The sequence below is a fragment of the Pan troglodytes genome, chromosome 20 (assembly GCF_028858775.2).
Source record: "Pan troglodytes isolate AG18354 chromosome 20, NHGRI_mPanTro3-v2.0_pri, whole genome shotgun sequence".
Taxonomy (NCBI): Eukaryota; Metazoa; Chordata; class Mammalia; order Primates; family Hominidae; genus Pan; species Pan troglodytes.
In genome coordinates this window covers 20,647,323-20,663,017 of record NC_072418.2, presented here as the reverse complement: position 1 = coordinate 20,663,017, position 15,695 = coordinate 20,647,323, and the positions used below count along the sequence as shown (strand labels likewise).

The 15,695-nt window shown below is 57.3% G+C and overlaps 2 protein-coding genes across 10 annotated transcripts in view; both read right to left on the bottom strand.

Annotated features, from left to right (window-relative positions):
- Nucleotides 1-684: 684 nt before the first annotated feature.
- Nucleotides 685-12,017, bottom strand: ARRDC2 (arrestin domain containing 2). 2 transcript variants are annotated; one of them, XM_001173797.8, is made up of 8 exons: nt 11,568-12,017; nt 5,988-6,054; nt 5,647-5,794; nt 5,071-5,173; nt 4,727-4,983; nt 4,448-4,610; nt 4,077-4,234; nt 685-1,874 (listed from the first exon to the last, which is right to left on the bottom strand). In XM_001173797.8, exons 1-8 carry the CDS (start codon nt 11,824-11,826, stop codon nt 1,821-1,823), a joined length of 1,209 nt encoding a protein of 402 aa, XP_001173797.1. In that variant the 5' UTR covers nt 11,827-12,017; the 3' UTR covers nt 685-1,820. The 2 variants fall into 2 exon arrangements, with proteins under 2 accessions (XP_001173797.1, XP_001173815.1); XM_001173815.8 differs by lacking the exon at nt 11,568-12,017 and adding an exon at nt 6,178-6,592.
- A 1,063-nt stretch (nt 12,018-13,080) lies between these two features.
- The window catches only part of KCNN1 (potassium calcium-activated channel subfamily N member 1), a 48,811-nt gene continuing 46,196 nt past the window's right edge, over nt 13,081-15,695 (bottom strand). For 3 of the 8 annotated variants that reach the window (XM_063800602.1, XM_063800601.1, XM_054672614.1), the window contains one exon: nt 13,081-15,014. In XM_063800602.1, the coding sequence (XP_063656672.1) occupies nt 14,760-15,014 (255 nt within the window). In that variant the 3' untranslated portion in view covers nt 13,081-14,759. Of the gene's footprint in view, nt 15,051-15,695 lie in introns of all 8 variants that reach the window. The other 5 variants (XM_054672616.2, XM_054672613.2, XM_054672615.2 and 2 more) reach the window with 4 other exon arrangements.

The following is a 15,695-nucleotide window of genomic DNA, read 5'->3' as shown; positions in this document are numbered from 1 at the left end:
GGTTGCAGTGAGCCAAGACCAAGCCATTGCACTCCAGCCTGGGTGACACAGCGAAACTCTGTCTTAAAAAAAAAAAAAGAAAGAAAGAAAAAAATAAACCCCGTCTCTACTAAAAATTCAAAAATTAGCCGGGTGTGGTGGCAGGCACCTGTAATCCCAGTTACTTGGAGGCTGAGGCAGGAGAATCGCTTGAACCCAGGAGGTGGAGGTTATAGTGAGCTGAGATCACACCACTACACTCTACACCATGCCTGAGCGACACAGCAAGACTCCTTCTGAAAAACAAAAACAAACAGAAAAAACCCCACAAAAACCAAACCTAGACTCAGATGACAGGATGTTCCCGTACTCAGGCGGCTCCTCCCAGCCCCAGCCCCCTGCTCCCCACTCTCTGAGGATAGAGTTCTCTGCTTGTCCTCCACTGTTCAGCCCCCGCCAGCCTCTGAGACTCCCATAGGGGGTGCAGGTATGGGGCCCAGGGCTCGGCTCCCACCCCAGCTCAGCCTCCTCATATGTCCTTGGACCAACCCCCTCCCAGTCCTGGGCCTCAGTTTCCCCTTCTCAATCATGAGCCCCTTTGCCTTCCTTGGCCAGGAATTTAGTCTCCAAGATAGTGACCAGGGATGGCAGTCCCAGTTCCCTCAGCAGCCAGATGGGGGGCGGAAATAAACCAAGAAGCCCGGATTCTTTCTCCACACGTTTACTTTTAAAAAATAATTGTACAAAACAGAATGAATTCTTAAGGCATATCAGAAATGCTGAGTCCCAGGCCGGGGCCCTGCCCCAGCCAGGGCTGGGACTCTGCAGTTGGGAGCTTGTCCAGCTGCCCCCTCTAATGCTCTTCTCCTCCAGGACACAGGGAGCCTCCGGAAGCACAGTAGTCCCCGTGTGTCATCTTAGGCTGACCTCTGTCCCCAGGGGTGACGTAATGCTGTCACTGTCTTGAATTCCTCATCGTTTAACAGGGAGCCCAGTGTTTTCACTTTGCACGTTGGGTATCTGGTCTTGCCTGTCCTACCCTGAACCTGGGTTCCCTGGGCCATGTAACACCCAGGCAGCTCTGATGCCCCTGGGTACTTGGAGGAGCTCCCAGGAAGTCCAAGCCTGCGCCAGGAATCTCTGGTTTTCAAAGTCTTCAAAGGCTGGAGCGGCTGCCCCTGCCACCCAAAGACTCCACATAGCTCTGACAACCTGCTTTCCTGAACGCCTCGTTCCTGGGTCCTTTCACCCACCAGACCTCACTGTGTGGCCTCAACTCTGAGGCACCTGCCCTCTGAACCCCCAATTCTACAATAAATGGGGTGGATTCCAAACGTCACTCAGCTCTGACCTTCTCTGACCTTTATTCCTCATTCGTCTGCCTGCTGAGCTCCTATTCGTACTCCAAAGCCTCAGCTAAAATGCCCTTTCCACAAGGACGCCTTCTCTGCTTCCTGTCTGGACTCTCACAGTTGCAGGTCTCTTCTTCTGGTTCTGTGATGCTGGAACTGTCTATGTCTGGCTCTGTTTCTCCCAGACTGAAGGCTCCTAGGGGATTCCAGCACCACCAACAGGCTGGGAAGACAGGTTATTAAACAGTCTCTCGGATACTGCACTGGGCATTCAATGCCTCACAAGGACAGCGGTCCAGATAAGTCAGATTCCAGCCGGGCTCTTCCTCTGTCCCATGTGATATCCGAAAGGCCCCCGCCTCACTCTGAGACTTGGTTCCCGAACTTTGATGCAGTCGGGGAGGTCAGCCCTTGGTCCAGCCACTCCCCACAGTCATGGTGGCTGAAAGCTGGTGTGCAATCTTGTTCCTCGAGGGGTCCCTGTGCCGTTCAGCAAGTCATGCAGCGTGGCCTCATGTCCCTCAAGGGTGGGTTTGGATCCTCCTAAGAGAAATGTTCCCATTAAGCCTCAGAGGACACTGGAAACAGAAATTCAGAAATACCACTCCCCATCTAGCCATCTCCCAACTCCCGCCCTTGACCAGGGACGAGGCCATCGGGAGGTGGTGTCTAGGGCAGACTGGGGTGCAAAGAGGGTTTTGGAGCTGAGTGTATACCATCCCTTGGTATCCACAGGGGATTGGTTCCAGGAACCCCGTGGATACCAAAATCCACAGATGCTCAGGTCCCTGATATAAAATGGCATAATATTTGCGGATAATCTAAGCCCATCCTCCTGTGTACTTTATTTTTATTTCATTTTATTTTTCGAGACAGAGTCTCGCTTTGTCACCCAGGCTGGAATGCAGTGGCGCAATCTCGGCTCACTGCAACCTCTACCTCCTGGGTTCAAGCGATTCTCCTGCCTCAGCCTCGTGAGTAGCTGGGATCACAGGTGGATGCCACCACACCCAGCTAATTTTTGTATTTTTGGTAGAGACCTGGCTTAGCCATGTTGGCCACGCTGGTCTCAAACTCCTGACCTCAAGTGATCTGCCCACCTCAGCCTCCCAAAGTGCTGGGATTACAGGCATGAGCCACTGCATCCAGCCCTCCCGTGTACTTTAAATCTCTTCTAGATTACCTATAATACTTTATGGCCAGGTGTGGTGGCTCACGCCTGTAATCCCAGCATTCTGGGAGGTCAAGGCAGGCAGATCACCTGAGGTCAGGAATTCTAGACCAGCCTGGCCAACATGGCAAAACCCCGTCTCTACTAAAAAATACAAAAATTAGCTGGGCGTGGTGGTGGATGCCTGTAATCCCAGCTACTCGGGAGGCTAAGACAGGGAGAATTGCTTGAACCCGGGAGGTGGAGATTGCAGTGAGCCGAGATTGTGCCACTTCACTCCAGCCTAGGTGACACAGCAAGACTCCATCTCAAAAAAAAAAAAAAAAAAAAAAAATATATATATATATATATATATATACACACACACACACATATACACACACAAAATATAAATGCTATTTAATCACTGTTATACTGCATTATTACTATTAGTAGTAGTATTAAGATGAGGTCTTGTTTTGTCTCCCAGACTGGAGTATGTAATAGCACAATCATTGCTCACTGCAGCCTCAAACTCCTGGGCTCAAGCGATCCTCCTGCCTCAGCCTCCCAATCATAGATGGACTCCACCAAGCCTGGGTAATTTTGTATTATTTGCAGTAGAGATGGGGGTCTTGCTATGTTACCCAGGTTGGTCTTATACTTCTGGCCTCAAGCAGTCCTCCCATCTTGGCCTCTCAAAGTGCTGGGATTACAGGCATGAGCCACCGCACCCAGCCTATCATATTTTTAATCTGTATTATCCATGTATGTATTTATTTTTCAAATGTCTCTGACCCATGTTTGGTTGAATCTGCAGATTCTAAACCTGCTAACGCAGAGGGCCGACTGTATGTAGCGAAATTCTGTCAACAATTAAAATCCTCTGCCAGCCGGGCGCAGTGGCTGACGCCTGTAATCCCAGCACTTTGGGGAGGCCAAGATGGGAGGATCATTTGAGCCCAGGAGTTCAAGACCAGCCTGGGCAACACAGTGAGACCCCATTTCTACAAAAAATACAAAAATTGGCCGGGCGTGGTAGCTCACGCATATAATCCCAGCACTTTGGGATGCTGAGGCAGGCCATCACCTGAGGTCAGGAGTTCAAGACCAGCCTGACCAACATGGTGAAACCCCGTCTCCACTAAAAATACAAAAATTAGCCGCGTGTGGTGGCTAACACCTGTAATCCCAGCTACTCGGAAGGCTGAGGCAGGAGAATCGCTTGTACCAGGGATGCGGAGGTTGAAGTGAGCTGAGATCGCACCATTGCACTCCAGCCTGGGTGACAAGACTGAAACTCCATCTCAAAAAGCAAAGCAAAACAAAACAAAACACAAAAATTAGCAGGATGTGGTGGCGTGTGCCTGTAGTCCCAGCTACTCAAGAGGCTGAGGCGAAAGGATTGCTTGAGCTCGGGAGGTCGAGGCTGCAGTGAGCTATGATTATGCCACTGCACTCCAGCCTGGGTGACAGAGCAAGACCCTGTCTAAAAAAACAAAAAAACAAAAAAAACCCATCTACTATGTCTGCCACCCCATCAAGGCTCCCAGGGCCCAGAGAGGCATGGGTGGTTCTCAGACCCCTGAGCTCACCTCAGAGTACAGGGGTGGCGGGCGGTAGCGGAACTCTTGGATGTAGGCGAAGAACGGGCCTTCAAGGCTCATGTCGGGGTCCTGCGGAAGCGGGAAGGGGCTCTGCCCCAAGGCGGCCTCCTCGGTGTCGGCTACGACCTCCGAGTACTCAGGAGGAGCTGGAAGTGAGAGACAGGATGGGTGAGGTTGGCAGGAGAGAGCCCTGCTGCAAGGGACCAGGGGCCAGGAGCTGGCTTGTGCCAGCTCTGGGGCTGCCAGGCTGTATGTCCTTTGGTTGGGATTCCGGGGGACTCGTGGTGAGAGAGTTGACCCGGCATCCACCTCTCCATGTATCCACCCACCCTCTGCATGCAAGCAGGGCGGGAGCTTACCCTCAGGCCGCTCCGGCAAGGCCCCCAGCCTCCAGTCCAGCAGGAAGCTGGCGTGGCTGCCCACGCTGGAGGAACGGCTGCCAAAAGGGTGCAAGGGAATGGTGCCGATCACCAGTGGCAGCTCCAGCAGCAGCTTGGACGTTCCTGGGATATCCACACAGACCTGGAGGAAGGAACCATAAGGGAGGGTGCCCAGGCAGCCTCCCCAGCCCCCACCTCCCTCCTATGCCTGGGGAGACTGAGGCCTCAGCTTCCCCCAGGGCCAGCAGGATGCCCTACCTTGAGTGCGTAGTCCACGTGTAGAACGCGGCAGTGCAGGATGGAAGGACCCACTGGGGGGATCCGCAGTGCCCGGCCCTGCCACAGCGCCCGCTGCCCAGGGCCCACCGGCTCGCCCGCGAGGCTGGCCACCACTGCCCGTTTCTGCTTTCGGGCGCCTCGGGCCATGAACGTCTGTGTCTGCACCACGGCTGCCCGAGGCAGCACAGGACGTGTGGAGCCGTTGTCGATCTCGGCAAAGACAGGGATGACCTCTCCTGCAACAAGGAGCAGTGGGGCCTCAGTTTCCCCTCCTGCGCCCCAACACCAGCCCCCGCCCCAACCCAGTCCGGTCCGCCTGCTACCTGGGGTGTAGCCCTTGCGGTCGATCTTGGCCGAAAGAGAGACTAGGCCACGGTTACAGTACCAGGATCGGGCAACCTTTTCCCGAGCCCCCGCTTGAGGTGCCTGTCGGTGTAGAGGAAAGTGACATGGATGAGTCACTTTGTGCAAACCACAGTCGCTGTGGAGCTTCCAAACCACCCCCAGCTGAGGGAGGACTTTGGGCAGGGCTTGGTTTCTTTTTAACAATCCAGGAACTATCTGTTAAATAGAGCCAGGAACACAACCTATCTTATAAAGCCAGAAACGAAATGCATAAGCCAAGTGTTTGGTGTGTAATTCACACTTGGTAAGCCCCAGCTCTGGTCTATTTCACAGAAGAGGCATCTGAGGCTCAGAGAGGGCTTCAAGACACTTGCCCAGAGTCACACGGCAAATGGGTGCAGATCCCAGTGGATTCCACACGCATTCCCACACCTGCCTCCCTCCCTGCCAGGGCCCACCTATGACCTCCATCTTATTGGTTGGTGTCGCCCAGCAGTCAGGCAGGCCCCTTCCTACAATACTCCCAACCTACCTCCCCAAGGGTGGCCACTCACCAGCAGGGCTGGCGTGTTGATGTCCACAGGCTCGATGACAGTGAACACCTTCCTTGCCCGGCGTGCTGGGACCCAGGGCCGGTGCAGGGTGGCCTTGATACAGTAGCGGACACTACCGTGTTTGCCCTCGAAGGATGTCACCAGGGTCCTAGGGTAGAGGGATGGGACTTCAGGGGGCAAGATACAGAGACAAGCAGGCAGGGAGAAGGAGACACAGACACTCCGGGGGCCTCCCAGGGGGAGAGTCTTGGGGCTCAGAGGTGCCCAGATATCCAGTATTGGAGGTACCAATCTGGAAGGGGCTGCAGGCTTAGGGCAACCCTGCACCCCAGAGGACTTACGGGGGCAGCTGGAAGCTGAACAGGAACTCATGGCGCCCAGGAGGCAGCGTCGTGGTCTCCCCGGTATCTGCAGGTAGGAGAAAAAGGAGGCTGAGCGGTTGCGCTGGGGTCCCAGGGCTGACGGAGGTACCGCCGTCCAGGTGGTGGGAGGCACACAACTGGTGTTGGAGCAGGGGTCCTCCATCCGTACCTGGCGCCAGGAGCGTGGCGCGGTGGCTCACGACCTCCACGCGTTCACTGTAGCTCTGCGTGTAAGCCGTGCTCGAGCCCGCGCTGCGCGACTCGGTCCAGTGCACGTGGGCGCGGCCCCGCGCGCGCAGCCTCAGGGCACCCACACGCGCGGCGCTTGCCAGCTCCAGCAGCACCCGGCCCGCCACGGCCTGGCCGCCGCTAAACACGGGCTCGACGCCCGCGGTCGCGCCGTCCAACTGCACCGAGAACGCTTTCACCTTGTCGAATAGCATCGCGTCCGGGGTGCGAACCCAAGACACGCGGAACCTGGCCTCGAACTCGCGAACCGGCAGCTCAAGATGCCGACGCTGCAGCCTCAGAACGCAAAATCGCCGTCAACGCGCAGGCGCGCTCACCAACCGGAGCAGAAAATCCCCGCGCCGTGCGTCGGCGCCGCTTTTATACGGCAGGGCGGGGGGGGTGGGGTCACCGTCTCTTCCCCGCCCCGGGAAGGGACTCCACCAATAGCGCGACAAGGGGCGTAGCTCTGCCCGGGCGTGGAGCAAAATAACAAACGCCGCTGCTCACCGCCGGCTGCCGCCTTCCCTCGCGGACCCCGGGGAGAAACTGAAGCCCTTAGGCTGCCAGAGCTGGTCTCTCGCGGACCCCGGGGGTAAAGAGGGAAAAAAGAGGTCCAGAGGCAGGGCCCAGGCCTGTGGTCACCTAGCAGAGCCTTCAGCCTCTCGGCTTAATCGCTCACCAGCCGCCCCTCGTTGATGTGACTCGAGGCATGTCCAGCCCGATTTGGGGCGGGGGACTCTCGCCCCAGTTGAGGGCCAGAGAGCCTATGACTGTTCCAGGCCTGTTTCCCCCGCTATGCAAAGGGAGAAGCGGAGGAGGTGGGTGGGACCGCTCTCCACACTGGTGCCTGCTGCACCCCTTCCCTGATTCAAGTCCCGCTTAGCTGGTGGCTCTGGGCAAATGACAACCTCTTGGAGCCTCAGTTTCCACCTCTGTAGAGCCGGGAGAAAGTAAAAATCAGTCCTGACCTCAGAAGGTTGTGCATGGATCATCGTGCAGCCCCAGCTGGACTCCTCCAAGAGCCTCGCTCCCGGGTCATCAACCTGCTCTTGACATACCGTCAACTCGGTCGCGCCTCGGCGCATTCGCCCAGGAGCGGTACCTACGAACTGATGTTCCCTTCCCAATTTTCAGCCTCTGGCAAACCCTACCTTCCCCGCAGCCCTTGTGCCTGCTCCAGTCATCCTCAGCCCCCGTCCCGCCACAGAGCTGAATGCAGGGGACGCTCGGGCACCCCCAGGTCCACAGCTGCGGTGTGGCCTCGGGACGGCGTGACCTCTCTCTGGGCTTCAGTTTCCCCAAAGAAAAGTCGCATGGAGTTTCTCCAGCGGGAGTTGCCTCTGCGTCGTCTGCGGGACGCTGGCGCCCTCTCGTGGCAGCGTAATGCGCTGCCGCTGAACCCATCCCCTGCCGTGACTGTCCGCCTCTGAGCCTGGCTCAGGAGACTTCCACCACCTCAGTGAGGTGTGTGGGTGGAGGGGGCGGTCATAAACAAACACGGTCACCCTCAGCCCGTGATGGGGATCAGAACAGGAACGACGGAGTTGGAGGCACAGTGATCAGCCTGGAAGGCTGCCTGGGAGGATGGGTCTTTGGAGTTGAAAGGAAGGTCTGGGACCTTAGGCCAGGTTTCAATGGATACTCTAGAGGGGAGACAGTAGGCCGTTAAGTCCGGGAGGAGAAGCGGGATTAGGTAACCCTGAAGGGACTACTGAGCCAGCGCCTCCCTCAATTCATTTCGCAGATGGACCCCAAAGGCCCAGAGAGGGGTGGGGCTCTGCCCGAGGTCACACAGCACCTCCACTGGCCTCGCCCCTCCAGTGTCATTGTTTTTTTCCTTAAATGTTTAACAATTTAACAATTTTTAAATTTGCTTTTCTTTTCTTTTTTTTTTTTTTTTGAGACAGGATCTCACTCTGTTGCCCAGGCTGGAGTGCAGTGGCGCGATCTAGGTTCACTGCAACCTCTGCCTCCCTTCCACCTCAGGTGGAAGGAAGCGATCCTTCCACCTCAGCCTCCCGAGTAGCCGGGATTACAGGTGTGTACCACCATGCCCCGCTAATTTTTGTATTTTTTGTAAAGATGGGGTTTCACCATGTTGCCCAGGCTGGTCTTGAACTCTTGAGCTCAAGCAATTTGCCCGCCTCAGCCTCCCAAAGTGCTGGGATTACAGGTGTGAGCCACTGCACCCAGCCAAAATTTTAATTTAATTTTTTTTTTTTTTGAGACAGAGTCTCACTCTGCTCTGACACCCAGGCTGTAGTGCAGTGGCACCATCTTGGCTCACTGCAACCTCCACCTTCTGGGTTCCAGTGATTTTCCTGCCTTAGCCCCCTGAGTAGCTGGGAGAATTTAAAAATTAGCCCAGCTTGGCCGGGCGCAGTGGCTCACGCCTGTAATCCCAGCACTTTGGGAGGCCGAGGCAGGCGGATCACCTGAGGTCAGGAGTTCGAGACCAGCCTGACCAACATGGAGACACCCCGTCTCTACTAAAAATACAAAATTTACCGGGTGTGGTGGCGCATGCCTGTAATCCCAGCTACTTGGGAGGCTGAGGCAGGAGAAACACTTGAACCCAGGAGGCGGAGGTTGCAGTGAGGCGAGATCACGCCATTGCACTCCAGCCCGGGCAACAAGAGTGAAATTCCGCCTAAAAAAAAAAAAAAAAAAGTTAGCCCGGTTAATTTTTGTATTTTTAGTAGAGACAGGGCTTCACCATGTTGGCCAGGCTGGTCTTGAACTCCTGACCTCAAGTGATCCTCCTGCCTCAGCCTCCCAAAGTACTGGGATTACAGGCGTAAGCCACTGCGCCCAGCCAATTTTTATGTATTTAAAGAGATGGGGGCCGGGCATGGTGGCTCATGCCTGTAAGCCAAGCATTTTGGAAGGCCGAGGTGGATGGATCACCTGAGGTCACGATTTCGTGACCAGCCTGGCCAACATGGTGAAACCCGTCTCTACTAAAAATACAAAAATTGGCCGGGCACTGTGGCTCATGCCTGTAATCCCAGCACTTTGGGAGGCCAAGGCGGGCAGATCACGAGGTCAGGAGATCGAGACCATTCTGGCTAACATGGTGAAACCCCATCTCTACTGAAAATACAAAAAATTAGCCGGGCGTGGTGGCGGGTGCCTGTAGTCCCAGCTACTCGGGAGGCTGAGGCAGGAGAATGGCGTGAACCCGGGAGGCAGAGCTTGCAGTGAGCCGAGATGGTGCCACTGCACTCCAGCCTGGGCAGCAGAGGGAGACTCCGTCCCCCAAACAAACAAACAAACAAACAAAAATTAGCCAGCGTGTTGGCGGGCGCCTATAATCCCAGCTACTCGGGAGGCTGAGGCAGGAGAATCACTGGAACCTGGGAGGCAGAGGTTGCAGTGAGCCAAGATTGCGCCGGCGCCACTGCACTTCAGCCTGGGTGACAGAGTGAGACTCTGTCTCAGAAAAACAAAACAAAACAAAAAGTTAGCCGGGTGTGGTGGCGGGCACCTGTAGTCCCAGCTACTCAGGAGTCTGAGGTTGCAGAATCACTTGAACATGGGAGGCAGAGGTTGCAGTGAGCCGAGATCGTGCCACTGCACTCCAGCCTGAGCAACAGAGTAAGACCCTGTCTCAAAAACAAAAACAAACACAAAAACGGAGTGGAGGGTGGGAGGTCTCATTATGTTGCCCAGGCTGGCCTCTAACTTAGCTCAAGCAATCCTTCCGCTTCAGCCTCTGTGATAGCTGGGACCACAGGTGGACCCACCAGGCTCGCCTCTCCAGTGTTTTTTGTTTATTTGTTTTTGTTTTTGTTTTTGAGACGGAGTTTCGCTCTGTTGCCCAGGCTGGAGTGTAGTGGTGCCATCTCAGCTCACTGCAACCTCCGCCTGCCAGGTTCAAGCAATTCTTCTGCCTCAGCCTCCGGAGTTGCTGGGATTTCAGGCGCCCACCAGCACGCCCAGCTAATTTTTGTATTTTTAGTGGAGACAAAGTTTCACCATGTTGGCCAGGCTGGTCTTGAACTCCTGACCTCAGCTGATCTGCCCGCCTCAGCCTCCCAAAGTGCTGGGATTACAGGCGTGAGCCACCGCACCCGGCTGCCTCTCCAGTGTTTTGAGGAAGTCGCCGTTGAGTGTCTGGGCCGGCCTTCGGGTGAAAGCGGTCCCAATAGTTCTCCGAGTCGCCGGGGAAGGGAAGTGCCTCCTGGGCCCCTTCCTGCCCTGCCCCACCGCACTTGCTTCTGTTTCCACCGCTGGGGAGGGAAGGGTCCCCCGCACCTGTGGCTCTTGTGTGCCCAAAGCTTCTATTGCCCGCAGCGCTGGGAAAAAAGTGGGGCTGTCGAGAATCTGAGCTGCCTCCCTCCCGGCCCATTTTACAGACGGGTATAGTGAGGTCTGGCTTGGCCCGGAGGAATAGCCAGGGCGGCCCAGAGAGGATGAAGCCCTCCCGCAGCCACACAGTAGGGTGTGAGGGTATGGACTGCCTCCTTCTGTAACCCCTGGCTCGCTGGTGACCAGCTGCGTGGCCTAGGGGCGCTTGGGGTGCGAGAAGGACTGAGGTTTGGGGAAGAGTAGGGACCTGCCCAAGACCCAGACTCCCAGGAGAATGTGACCCCACTTCATCTCTTCCCCTCTGGGATGCATTTCCACCTCCTCACCGGGAAATACCACCAGACCCCCAACCCTACCCCAGGGAAGAACTCAGCGCTGCAGACCCTGTGGGGTAAACTGAGGTGGGGCCCTGGGTAACACGAGTTGGCGGCCTTCTCTGAGAATCAGGGACTCCAGGCCTGGGATCAACGGGGACACTGGGGTCCACCAGGGAGATCTCCCACTCTATTTCCCACGGGTTTCCTGGACTCTAACAGGAGGGTCCCCCTGCTTTGAAAGGGGTCTCCCCACCGCACAGCCTCTACGTTGAGGGAGTCTGGCTCCAGAGAAGGGAACACCCAGACCCTGGGTAGATGCTCCCGGTTAGTGGGGGTCCTGACCAGGGCGGGGTGGGTGTCCAGGCTGGAGTGCAGTGGTGCGATCTCAGCCCATTACAACCTCTACCTCCCAGGCTCAAGCGATCTTCCCACTTCAGCCTGTAGCTGGGACTCCAGGCGCGCGCCACTAAGCCTGGCTAATTTTTGTAGTTTTTGGAGACATGGGGTTTCACCATGTCGCCCAGGCTAGTCTTGAACTCCTGACCTGTGGGAGGGTCAGGACCCCGGGAAGAGGGGTTCCCGCTCCTTGAAAAGGATCACCCGACCGCAGAGGTTCTAAGTTGAGAGGCTTCCGGCCCTGAAGAGGGTCGCGGCCGAGGGGGTCCCGGCTGCTGCGGGGGCGGCGCGACGAGTGTCTCACCTCGGAGCAGCAGCTGCCGACGCCGCAGGTAGGTCTCCGCGGCCGCGTAGTCGCTGGATACGGCGTTGACGCCCACGCTGCGACCCTCCAACCAGTGGGTGGCCGCCCCGCCGCGCGCCTTCACCTCGAGCGCTCGCACCCGCAGCGGCGCCGCCGCCTCCAGCAGCACCCGGCCGCACAGCCGCTCCCCGCCGCGGTAGGCGCCGCCCGGGCCCCGCGCCAGCTCCAGCGCGAAGCTGCGCACGCCCCCAGAGCGCATGGCGCGCGGCTGGGGACACGGCTTGGACACGCGGAGAGAAGGCACACGGCCCGGGCGCGCCTGCAGATCCCCGGGGTTTCCGCGTTCCCCCGTCGCGTGCCCCAAGCTTCCTCTGGGCCCCCCCGGCGAACTTGGGCCGGCGCCGGTGGCCCAGGGCGGGCGCGTCGTCGGCGAACTTCCTGGTCCTCTGCATCCGCCCCCGTGACGCACGCGGGCCGCCGGGGACTGGCCGCCCGCGTGCCCGCACTGTTGACTTTGCCATCCTCGGAGATGGGCGGGCCCTGTTTTTGTAGGGTCGGCGCTGTTGAATCAGAAGCAGGCAGGGGCGGAGGTGGCTGGGGAGGCACCGAGGCAGCCGCAGATCTCAGCCCTATGGTCTCATTCGCCCCCCACTACCCCCCCCCCCCGCCCAGAACCCGGCACCGCCTCAGTCTCCCCGTCATTGTCACTTCATGGCTGTCCCCCAAACAAAATCCACCTCGAGTAGCTCTCTTCGCCTCCGCACTGGGCCGTTCCGCTACCAGATCCGTTCTCCCACCCATCCTGCCCACGCCCAAATGCCACTTCCTCAGAGTCCCCTTGCCACCTCTGGCCTTGTTTACTTTTCTGTTTTTTCCTTCCTTCCTTCCTTCCTTCCTTCCTTCCTTCCTTCCTTCCTTCCTTCCTTCCCTCCTTCCTCTCTTTCTTTTTTTCTCTTTCTTTCTCGCCTTGTTTACTTTTCTCTTTCTCTCTCTCTTTTTTTAAGACAGAGTCTCGCTCTGTCGCCCAGGCCGGGGCACAGTAGCGTGATCCTGGCTCACTGCAATCTCCACCTCCCTGGTTCTAGCAATTCTCCTGCCTCAGTCTCCTGAGTACCTGGGACGACAGGAGTCGTCCACGCCCAGCTAATTTTTGTATTTTTAGTAGATATAGGGTTTCACCATGTTGGCCAGGCTGGTCTCCAACTCCTGACCTCAGGTGATCCTCCCACCTCAGCCTCCCGAAGTATTGGGATTACAGGCGTGAGCCACCACGCCCGGCCTGTTTATAACTTTATGGCTTTGGTTTTTTTTTTTTTTTTTTTTTTTTAAGTACTGTGGGTTTACTGTGCCTCTGCCATCAGACCTGGGAGCTACCACTGGCACGGAAGGTACACCCACGGATGTTCCTTAACCGAACCCTGGGTTCTCACCCCGAAGGACAGCCCCTTTCCTTCTCAGGCCTTAGTTTCCCCAGCCAGACAACAGGGTAGAAAGGATGAGTCCTGCCAAAGACTCCAATGTGATCCCTCAGGCGGGAAGGAGCATTTATTGAGCACCTACCAGTTGCCTGGCCCTTTTTAGGGAGTTCTGGTTAAATAGACTGTCACCCCATTTTACAGATGAAACAACCAAGGCCCCAGAGGGGCAGCCACTGCCCAGAGTCACCCAGCAGTGGCAGAGTCAGGACTCGAACCCGGGTCTGACCAGCACCTCCTCATACCCTTCTCGTGCTTGGGCCCAAGCTGGTCATTCATGCACCAGCCACGGCCTAGTTATCTCGTTGAGCCAGGCGATGGATGGCCTTATCAGAGGCTGCCAGGACCTGGGGCTCCTCGGCTATGCACAGCGTCGTCTCCCCAGGAGCCAGGCCTCCTCGCCCCACCCAGGGCTCAGCATCTGCCAAGTAAATGCCTGTTGCTCCCAGCACCCAAGCCCATGGCCTCCAGGGACCTTTCTGATTCTACTTGTGTCTGGAACCCTCCCCTCTAGCCCACCCCTGAAGGGTCTCTCTGACCCCTGGATGTCACCAAATAACCCCTCCTCCTGACGTCCCCATGGCTCCTCCATGGAGTCCCTTCCACCAAGTCCAGGTTTTTTCTCACTGCAACCTCCACCTCCTGGGTTCAAGCGATTATCCTGCCTCAGCCTCCCAAGTAGCTGGGATTACAGGCGTGCACCACCACACCCAGCTAATTTTTATATTTTTAGTAGAGACAGGGTTTCACCATGTTGCCCAGGCTGGTCTTGAACTCCTGACCTCAGGTGATCCGCCCGCTTTACCCTCCCAAAGTGCTGGGATTACAGGTGTGAGCCACTGCGCCCAGCCAGTCCGGTTCTTTACTTTGGCCTAGGGGATTTCCAGTTTGAATGCACCATCCTTCCTCGCAGTGTGGTCCCAGGTAGGTAGAGTCACCTCTCTGGGCCTCAGTTTCCCCCCCATCCCACCATGGTCAAGTTCTGATGAGGAATCAGTGTGGTAATTGACATCATCACATTCTCTGTAGACAGCAGGTGCTCAATACAAATCTCACAAAAACCCAAATGACCTTCCTCACCCAGGTCACCTCCCCCATGGGCCCCGCTGGGGCCTGGCACACAGTGGGTGTCCATCAATGCGGTTGGTTGAAGGGGAGCGATGCTTCCGGCCAGGGCTGGGCCATGCTGTCTGAGGGATCTCAGCGCCAGGTGGGGCTGGTACAGGTGTCCCTAGAGAGTTGTCCCTCACTGAGCTCCAGCCCAGAGGGAGAGAGGGCTTCTAGGCTAGGATTCTAGGCTAGGCCGGTGATGGGAACAGGTTTTTCTGATTCCCACATTCATCTTGGTACCCGGGGCTGGAGGTCTACCTCCTGGGACATCACCAGTGCCTTCCAGCCACGCACACAGGCAGCCACTAGGCGGGTCCTGCTTTATTCAGAACCAGCACGGACCCCTCCCCGGGCTGCTCCATGCCCACCGGGGGCCTGGGGAGAGTCGGGGGACCAGGTGACCAGAGGAAGCTCCGGGCTCCCCTGCCCTCACCCATGGTCCAGCCCTGCCCTCTGCCTGGGCAGTCTGGGCGGGGCAGGCCTCAGTCCACTCAGCCTGACTCAGCGTCGGCTTCTTGAACTCCAAGAGGCGCCACTGTACAAGGCTTCCCGGAGGTGGCGGCCACACGATGGCCAAGATTTAGGGGTCTGGTGGCGGGCAGGGCCGTCACCCGCAGTCCGAGGGGGCCACGGGCGTCCACCGGCAGGGGGAGCTCCGGGCTGCCTGGTCTTGGGGGCCGGGGCCGGGCCGGGGAGGCAGGGGAGGCGGGGGTGGGCGTATGGCTTGGGCGATGAGGCCAGGCAGGGCCTGTAGAGAGGCACCCAGCGCATCCAAGCGGCTTTCCAGGGTGGCCAGGCGGGCCTCCAGCTCCTCGTGCTGAGCGTGCAGCTCCGATACAAGGTCGTACATGACGGTCTGGGTCTGCCGGAGACAGAGAGGGGCAGGAGAGAGGCGCCGCTGAGTGAGAGAGGAAAGGACGATACCATGGCACCAATGACAGAGAGGGACAGCCCACACGCTCCAGGTGGGTGGCAGCCACTAATGGGGCCCATGTGAGGGGTGGCTGGGAGGATACCCCCAGCCCCAGAGGTCCCTTGCTGGGCCCAGGGAAGGATTGGAGAGTGGATGAGGGGAGAGACTGGTCTTTTCTTTCTCTCTTTTTTTTTTTTTCTTTGAGACAGAGACTCCCTCCGTCACCTATGCTGGAGTGCAGTGGCCCAATCTCGGCTCATTACAACCTCCTCTTCCCGGGAGGCGCCCAGCCTAAAAGACAGGTCTTAAATGCCAAGCTCAGCTGGTTGTGGTGGCTCACGCCTGTAATCCCAGCACTTTGGGAGGCCGAGGCAGGCGAATCGCCTGAGGTCAGGAGTTTGAGACCAGTTTGGTCAACATGGTGAAACCCCGTCTCTACTAAAAATACAAAATTTAGCCAGGCCGTGGTGGTGGGCGCCTGTAATCCCCGCTACTCAGGGGGATGAGGCAGGAGAATCGCTTGAACCCAGGAGGTGGAGGTTTCAGTGCACCTGAGTGACAAGAGGGAAAATCCGTCTCAAGAAAAAGAAAGAAAGAAAGCCAAGCTCAGGGCTGGCAGGCCTGGGAAAG

Bases quoted from the DNA above. Each gene is read 5' to 3' on its own strand.
- ARRDC2 (XM_001173815.8), bottom strand. From the start codon at position 6,451: ATGCTATTCGACAAGGTGAAAGCGTTCTCGGTGCAGTTGGACGGCGCG. The intron at 5,174-5,646 runs GTGAGTGGCCAC...CTACACCGACAG, and splicing joins TCAACACGCCAGCCCTGCTG to GCACCTCAAGCGGGGGCTCG. The intron at 4,984-5,070 runs GTAGCAGGCGGA...TCCTTGTTGCAG, and splicing joins CCGCAAGGGCTACACCCCAG to GAGAGGTCATCCCTGTCTTT.